The sequence below is a fragment of the Prionailurus viverrinus genome, chromosome F2 (assembly GCF_022837055.1).
Source record: "Prionailurus viverrinus isolate Anna chromosome F2, UM_Priviv_1.0, whole genome shotgun sequence".
NCBI classification, from domain to species: Eukaryota; Metazoa; Chordata; class Mammalia; order Carnivora; family Felidae; genus Prionailurus; species Prionailurus viverrinus.
Window position 1 is genome coordinate 30,137,291 of NC_062578.1, and position 9,491 is coordinate 30,146,781.

Genomic DNA, 9,491 nt, shown 5'->3' on the forward strand with positions numbered 1-9,491 from the left:
CGCTATGGAGATTGGACCTTCTCTGGATGCAATGGGAGCCATTTGCAAATGTTTTAATCAGTGAGTGTCCAGGTCAGGTTTCCATTGTGCAAATACCATTTATTAAATCTACAGGGCTTGGAAAACAGAAGAGAGAATTGACAGTAAAAGAGGGAGATTTATTAGGAGAACTCGGAAGCAATTAAAGAAAAAAAATGTGGGGCGCCTGGGTGGCGCAGTCAGTTAAGCGTCCGACTTCAGCCAGGTCACGATCTCGCGGTCCGTGAGTTCGAGCCCCGCGTCAGGCTCTGGGCTGATGGCTCAGAGCCTGGAGCCTGTTTCCAGTTCTGTGTCTCCCTCTCTCTCTGCCCCTCCCCCGTTCATGCTCTGTCTCTCTCTGTCCCAAAAATAAATAAACGTTGAAAAAAAAAAAAGAAAGAAAAAGAAAAAAAATGTTTGGAGGTATTGGGAATGGGAATGAGAAAAGCAAACATTAAAGAAAATTTAAGTTAATAGAATTAACATGATTTTCAAAAAGTAAAATAGATACTGTGGAGGGAGGAAGAAGACATATTCAAGGATGATTTAAGATTTATGGAAAAAGTAATTAGACAAAACATGTTGATACTCAATGAGCTTTGGAAAATAGGATGAAGAACAAGTTGTAGGTAGTGGGTGGAAGGGGGCAACAATGATAAATTTACCACAGAACGTGTTGACTTGAAGTGCCTGGGACATCCACTTGACTACCTTCAAGTCTTTCTTTTTTTCCAGTTCTCCCTTATTATTGGATTATCTCATCACCATTTGTGAACTAAGTTACCACTAGGATACTGATAGCTTCTAGACCTATATCCCATCCTGGGTTGCTCTCTTGAATTTCAGATACTATGTCTATTCCCTATTTAACTTTGTAGACTTACACTCTAAACCTAAGTTTCCTCATCTATGAACAGGAATACTAAAATCTTCTTATAGGATTATTTTGAGCATGCAAAGTGCCTGGCACCAAAGTAAGTGCTTAATCAATATTGGTTTCTCAAGAATTGTCCTGATCAGTCTGTACAAGTCTTCTCCTTTTGAGGTCTTCAATCCTCCAGTGAGCCAAAAGTAAGAGTCTGACTCTGTTTTTGCAAAGAAAGTAAATTCTTATGATCAGGAACTTACTTTACCTCTTCTGGCCCCTTCGTATCTTAGTGTTGTGCATAAAATAAGTACTCAACAAATAATGGAGTTATTCTTAAAGGAAACATCACAAACAGAATTATATCAATTGCAGCACATTAATAGACTTCGGCTGACTATAAAATATAAGTATATAGTATGGAAATTGTAATCTATTTTGTGAAACTCCAATAATATCTTGAACAGCTGCAAAATTTCCACAAAAGGCAGAAGAAACCTCCTCCCTCCCTCCCTCTTTCTCTCTCTCCCTCCCTCTCTCTCCCCAACACACACACACACACACACACACACACACACACACACACACACCCCTCTATCTGGGAAACCTCATTATCATTTTTGTCTATTTGGGGGCGGGGGAGTGGGAATTCCATGGAGATTTTATCTGAATAAAAAGTTCCAGAACATATTCAATACTTCATTTAATAAAAAAGTTCCACTAGGAGGAAAAAGAAAGATTTGGAAACCACTATAAGAACATTTGCATCATTACTCATTACAAAGTTGTCATGTCTTTTATGGAAAGAACATTAGGAGATTATTTGCACTTAATCTTTGAGAGATTCCAGAGATAGCTTGGTTTACCAATAATTTTTCAGATTAAAAATTATATTCTAGAAATAGTGTCTGCAACATGTATTGCTGGTCTTTCTCTCAATGCTCCAGGATAGGTAGGTGTGAAATGGCAGGACTTGGCCCAGCTGTCTGTGGGCCACTTCACTACATTTAAAACTACCTTAGGTCTTTCTGAGGTAGTTACTTGACTGTAGGCACGCTACAGAAGGACTGCATATTCAATAATAGCAAATTTATCATCTACCTAAGAAAATGGAAAATTCATGAATATTTTTTACCTTGGATTATTATGAAAAATCATATTATACCAGCAATAAAGCAAAAATACAATTTTCTCTTTCCTTCATTGGGTTACGAGTAAAAAATTATCCCACACAAAGAATAAATCATTACATCACCTTCTAAATCTAAGAAGTTTTATTTAATGAACATACCCACATTGAATAAAATCAGTTTGGGGGAAAATTAGTTGCTTGCTAATTAGTAGAAAATAACAATATATGTTTGGACAATATATCCAACAGACTGTCATAGAGTTCGATGCAAACTTCAGCTCAATGTCCCTTGGTTTATGCTCTCTCATAAATTCTGGTAGAGGTGACGCCTTTCATGATACATTCCTAGACACACACAAAAAAACTCTTGGTCAATCATGGGACTAAACTATGAGTTTATTTATTTTGCCTGTAATATTGGGAAGGAAACAGTATTTATTTGAAAACATTTGTTCTGGGCTCCTATATATACCTGATAATGTAATAAGTTAGGAAGACAAAAAGACCAAGAAAACACAAGTCTTCCCCTCAAGAAACTTTACAATCTATATAGTGTGTGAGCAATACAAGCAGAAATGCATAATACAATATGGTGTGTGCTGAGAGCAGTCAGAGAATGCTTCTTGAGGGACAGCATGCCTCGACTGAGCTTAAAAGCATGAAGGACAATTGCCAGAGTGAAACCATAATGCCAATGGAATCACCTTTTTTCTACATAAGCCAGCATGATTAGGTAGAATGGTGAGTATAAGATGACCAAGCAGCAGAGCCTAGAATTAAGCAACTAGAGGATACTCACCACCACCAGTTTATCATCCACTCGTTTTCTCTTTATGGTGGTTGATTTTCCATCCCACTTCTGCACCTGTACCAGGGCACCCCCATCTAAGGTTATGATGCTCTGTGAGCATAATAAAAAATGATTACCATTTGTATAAGGTAGAGGAAAATAAAATAAAAAATACATCACCTTTGAATGAAGGAATATTTTGAGGTCACGAGTAGTTCTAAATTGTAAGAATATATTAAAACGAAAAAAATGAGTGGTAAAAACAACAGCATATAAATGATACATTATGATCAGAATATTATACAAACACATATTTGAAATAATACTGTGAGAAAATATAGGCAATAAATTTATGTTGAGATGATACTCATAGGTGATCTTTTGCTTTCTTCTTCCACCCTTTCATAAACATTCTCTGAAATGTTATTTTTCTTTCACTTCAAATACTCTATATATTGTGTGACAAATAAAATTTATTAATCACTTTTTTGAAGAATAAATACAACTTTATAGAAAGGAGAAGATTCACCAAATACATATCTAAGAGAACATGGCTTAGGTCTAGGAAGTCAGGGATCTTTGACCTGTGATAAAATAGTTTCTCTCCTTTCACACAAAATGACTTCTTCTTGGCAGCAGTCTTTTATTTGTTGATTTTTTAAATTTATGTTTGAGAGAGCACAAGAGGCAGGGAGAGAGGGAGACACGGAATCTGAAGCAGGCTCTAGTCTCTGAGCTATCAGCACAGAGCCCAATGCGAGGCTTGAACTCATGAACCGTTGAGATCATGACCCGAGCTGAAGCTGGATGCTTAGCTGACTGAGCCACCCAGGCACCCTGGCAACAGTCTTTTAGAAACCAGGCTTTTTATTCTGCTCCAATTCCTTCTTTCTCACCTTGACTTTTCTGTCATCTGCAGTAACTTCATCAAATTCTTCACCCAGTCTGAAGGAAATCTCAGTATTTTTAAAGGTGCTTTCTGATTTAATGGTGATCACATCCCCATTCACACTGATGATCATGTTGGGTTTGGCCATGCCAGCCACTTTCCTAGTGGCAAAGCCCACTCCTACAGTTGGGAAAAGAAAAAAAATGTCAAGTTTACAATTTTCTTTCACATCTTTAACTAAGTTAGAGCTGTACTGTGTGTGTGTGTGTGTGTGTGTGTGTGTGTGTGTGTGTGTGTATGGGTGTAGGTGGGTGGGTGGGTGTGCAAAAAAGGAAAACAAGAACACCAGTGAATTTCTTAAAAGCCTCATTTAAATAGCTGCTGCAGATAAGTAAAGCAGACTAATATTTAAAGGAACACATGTCATGATTAAGTGTAAGTCTATTTTAATTTCTTCTGGGTTTCGGACTCCACAGGAGACATACTGTTAATTTTCAAAAAGATTAAATCTTCTGGAATACATACATACACGCACACACATATTCTCTCTCCCTCTGCCCCTCTCCCCCACTAGTGCTTGCTCTCTTCTCTCTTTCCAAAAAAAAATAATAATAACCTGTTTGGGTGTACAAAAGTCACCCAAACATTTCGTAGCATTTGCTGCCAAGTCCTATTTTCTTGGCTTTCCCAAATTACTCTAGTATGAAATGAAGATTCTGGTTAATTTATCCAAAAGGCAAAATGTTTCCTACATTTATACCATCTAAGAATGGTGATATCATTCCCAGTAAATTGTAGGAACTGTTAAAGAGGGTCTAGTCAATTTTGAAAATGTCAAAATTTAAGAAATCACTATTGTATTAAGTTTAGAAATCAATACTTTTACTCTCGATCGCCTCAGGTACAAACCCCTCTTTTAAAAAAGGAACGTCTTTTCTTGTGTCAGGTAAGGGATGAACCATTTGCAACTTCATGTAGACAATGGGAACTTGCTGTCACTGCATATGTCACACAGAATTTATGACAGCCATAGATGTGTTGAATTTTTTAACACATGTACATAAGCCTAAGCTGCTGCTTTGATGAAAGGCTACTTATACATGTGAAAGGTTAGAAAGAGGGGGTAAGAAGGAGAGAAATATTGTCCAAAACAAGTGATGCTGAGGCTCTTATTTAGCGCCCTGTCTGAAAAGTGGCCACAGGTGGAAAGATATTGCTTCATCAAGTCCTGGCCCTGTTACAAAATATACCTTTAAATACATGGAGTGAGTCAGTATAATGAAAGGATGCAACATCAAGTATAATTCCAGAATGGCTGACCTTGGGAAAAATCACATTCTCCACTTGCTTTATTCAGCCCTTCTTTGACTGATGAAAGTAATACCTGCTTGCTGATCATCAGTTAGAGCAATTAATTTCAGGAGTTACCTTACTGTCTTTCATTATCATCAGTACTTTATAATTTTAAAACACAGTGGTATAAGAATTTAAATGTAAGTATTAAAAGTACAAAATGTTTCTAAAACTCAATAGCAAAATAGCCTCAAATCCTGACATTTCTGTATCAGCACTCATCAGCATTCTGATTAGTTTATTGAATCACAACTAGTTGATATTCTAGAAAGTTAGATCTCACTTATGCTAAAGTCCCTAATTTCCCTCCTGTCTTTAAACAAAGAAAATAGTAGTAGTTACAGACAAGCAAAAACTATACCATATGATTTAGGAAAAAGATAAAGTCTTAGGATACAGAGATTAAATCTTAACCCCTGTAAAAACCCCTCCTCAAATTGCTATACCTGGGTATGACTTTATCATGCACAGGGGTATGAGGAGAGGGGCTCTCAAGGTAGAAGCTGTCTGAGTGAGAACCGGCCTCCGTACCCCAATGCTTCACCACCATAATCACCTAGGGAATATTCACACAACACTGGCAATATTAGTAGAATCCACAAGCTTAAAAGCCTCCATTATCAAGGAGGGGTACGTTATACATATAACATTGTCCTTTTGACTTACTTGATGATCCTATGACATCCCATGTAATTCCTAATCAAAGAAATATTTAACCCCTCAAAGGAACATATTGTCTGAAATTAAGATTTTGGTTCTCATAAGAACAAAAACACAATTTAACAAATTGACAGTGAGAAAATAAAATAATTAGTTAACATATGTTTGCTTAAAAATCACATTAAATAGAGAAATACAGTGCTTTCGGTTTCAAATAAAAATTATTGAATGCTAGGAAATAAATATAGTCTTATTTATTTCATATGCAAGAAAGAATGACAGAAAAACAGGCAAAGAGCCAAGTAACACAAAGATAACCCAGTTCAGCAGTCAAATAAAATCTTGTCATTTCTATAGACTGTAAAAATTCCGGCTAGACCCTTTGTCGTATTGGTTCACCTTTAGGAAGCATGCACTGTGACTTTGGTCTAGAATGTTCCTACAAACAAATGATTCTGGCTTGCTACTTGGGATAGCCTCTATGTAGAAAGCAGCATTTCCTATCTAACCCATACTCCCAGGGTGAAAATCATGCATTAACCCCATCTCCCCAGAGAAAAAGTTATAAATCCAGTCATCCTACAACGTATTTTCTTACCCACTTCTTTCATGTAATCATCAAAGTTTTCACTGGAGCTAAGTTTCCAGGTACCCACAAATGCATCACACATTTTATGAGCTTTCTAGGGTTATCTTCAAGATGAGAAAAAAGCTGCAGCTCTCAGGAAGGTGCTATGACCTTCTTGAGTCCAGATAAATTCCTTTTAAAGATGCCCAGATCATGTGATTTCAGGAATAACCAATTGGGGATTGATATCAGATCATTTCCTTTATTACCAGCCTCTGCCTTTTTCCCTCTGAGTCATGTCTTAAATAAAAGTTTCTCAACTCTGGTTCTCCCTGGCAAATGGACATTTGACTTAGAGTACAAATTTTTTTAAGCGCTGACAAAATATTTTCAACAGGCAACTTTCCTGTTTTGACAGCTTAATGTTCACTGCATTGAATTTGCCGCTATTATTTCCATACATACTTATCCTGGTGTAGAGCAGGTTAATTATCTTGAGATGAACTTTGACCCCCTGGTCTGGAGTTTCTATTAAAATTACAACTATGTGGTTCTTTTGAATTGAGGAACGTAAGAATGACCTTACGGATTCTTTTTTATTTTTTTAATTAAAAAATTTTTTTTATGTTCTTTATTTTTGAGAGAGACACAAAGTGCGAGTGGGGGAGGGTCAGAAAGAGAGGGAGACACAGAATCTGAAGCGGGCTCCAGGCTCTGAGCTGTCAGCACAGAGCCCGATACGGGGCTCAAACTCATGAATGGTGAAATCAGACCTGAGCCGAAGTTGGACGCTTAACCAACTGAACCGCCCAGGTGCCCCTGACCTCACAGATTCTTAAGTAATTGCAAAGGCTCTTTGAGACCCTACTGTCTCGGGAATTACTTGTCAATTAAAATAAAATAAGTAATAGCATCTTAAAGTACGTCAGATTTCTCGTTTCAAGTGTTTTGCATGAATGAAAAAGAAATTATCCGTCAAGAATCTGTTGACTAATTAGTAATGATTTAACCTCACTCCTTCCATCCCCTAAATGAGAGCATAGTGTTTATTCCCATAGAATTGGGGCCTTAAAAAATAGGCCCCATTCCAAAATATGCTCCCCATACTGAGAAAATTCATCCAGTTCCTGAATGATGTTATTACAAGCTCTAAATTTATCCAGATCTAAGTGGCGTTGCTTTGCTTGAAAATGATCAGAAGTGGTGTTGATGTCACACTATCAAAATTTTATTTCCTTCTTTTACATAGTAATTCATGAGATTTCTTTTCTAAAGTAATTCCGTCTTTCAGTCTCCTCTTACCCAATACCAGAATGGTGAAAGATGTTTGTATGTGCAACAAACACCCATGAACATACCCAGATTTTAGAAAAGAAAAAAAATAAAATATTGCATCAGGATGAATCACTACTCTGTGTGCCCTACAGAGCATATGATTGATTAACAACCCATGTAAGTACCCTGAGGTCTTCCCAGAAATGTCTGAGAGAGAGGATTCTATGAAGGACAGGATTTTCTGTAGTCAAGCAGGTTGCTATGAAGGCCTGATAAAGCCAAGTTACAATAGTAATTTTTAATTGTTGCATGTGTTAATGGCACAGTAATAATGTTCATCCACTCTGGACTATTGCACAGATACAGGGACTGTGGGTGATGTACCATTCCGGGCAGACTTCCTATTATAAATTAATCTGTTTCCCACTGAATAAGTAAATAAAAACGATCAGTCTTAATACAGTGATAACTTGACAATGTTCTAAATTAATAACAGTTGGCTTTTTTTGTTTTGTTTTGGCTTTGGTTTGTCTTTTTAAAGACTTTCTTAGGTATACAACAAAATTGAGAGAAAGGTACAGAGATTTCCCATGTACCCACTGCCCCTACACTTTCATAGCCTCTGCTATGATCAGCATCACTCACACTTTTACCAACAATAAACCTACATTGACACACCACAATCACCCAAAGTCTATAGTTCACTTTAGGATTCACTTTTGATGTTGTACATTCTGTGTGTTTGAACAAAGTATAATGACATGTATCCATCATTATAATATCATACAGAGTATTTTCATAGCCCTAAAAATTCTCTGTGCCCTGCCTATTCATCTCTTTCCCACATCCCTTAGTTCCCAACCTGTGGAATCACTGTTATTTTTACTGTCTCCACAGTTCTGCCTTTTCCAGTATGTGGCCTTAGCAGATTGGTTTCTTCTATTTGGTAATATGCATTTAACTTTCCTCCATGACTTTTCATGGCTTAGTAGCTCATTTCTTGTTAATGCTGAAAAATATTCCATTGTCTGGACATACTGTAGTTTACTTATTGACTCACCTACTAAAGGACACCTTGGTCGTTTCCAAGTTTGGCAGTTATGAATAAAGCTGCAATGTGCATCCACATGCAGGTTCTTGTAGAGACCTACGCTTTAGACTCCTTTAGGTAAACACCAAGGAGCATGATACAGTAAGAGTATGTTTTGTTTTATAAGGAACTGCCAAATTTTCAAAGTATCTGTACCATTTTGCATTCCCAATAGCAATGAATGAGAATTCTGTTGTTCCATATGCTCACTAGTATTTGGTGATGTCAGTGAGTCTAGATTTTAGCCATTCTAATTAGGTGTGGAGTGGCATCTCATTGCTGTTTTAGTTTGCATTCTCCTGATGATGTATGATGTGGAGCATCTTTTCACATGCTTATTTGCCATCTGAATTTCTTATTTGCTGAGCTGTCTGTTAAGGTGTTTGGCTCATTTTTTTAATTGGGTTGTTTGCTCTCTTATTGTTGAGTTTTAAGGGTTCTTTGTATATTTTGGATAATAGTCCTTTATCAGACATATCTTTTGCAAATATTTTCTTCAGTCTTTGAATAATGGTTTACTTTTCAAAATATGTGTTAATGCTTTACTTTGAGTAACAAATTGCTTTAGACAGATTTTGCAATGATTATTACATTTGAATATATATCTTGTGTACTTTAACACGGCAATTTAAACATTTTTTTAGAGATGGATTGCCCAATACTAGAGTCTTTAGTCACACACAGTTCTTGAATACTTGAAATGTGTTCACTATGATTCAGAAACTGAATTTTTAATTTTACTTAACTTTAATTAAAATTTAAGAAATGATCCTCATACAGTTATGGGGAAACTTTTAAATATGTGTGGAAGGAACTGAGTATGTGAATCTACTTTTTCAATTATAGAAATG

General features: G+C 36.5%; 1 protein-coding gene across 1 annotated transcript; it reads right to left on the minus strand.

Annotated features, from left to right (window-relative positions):
- Positions 1-1,571: 1,571 nt before the first annotated feature.
- FABP4 (fatty acid binding protein 4) lies at positions 1,572-6,461 on the minus strand. The gene is made up of 4 exons (XM_047842960.1): positions 6,306-6,461; positions 3,702-3,874; positions 2,815-2,916; positions 1,572-2,360 (listed from the first exon to the last, which is right to left on the minus strand). The coding sequence occupies exons 1-4, from the start codon at positions 6,376-6,378 to the stop codon at positions 2,310-2,312; spliced, it is 399 nt and encodes a 132-aa protein (XP_047698916.1). The 5' UTR covers positions 6,379-6,461; the 3' UTR covers positions 1,572-2,309.
- Between the last annotated feature and the right edge of the window lie 3,030 nt (positions 6,462-9,491).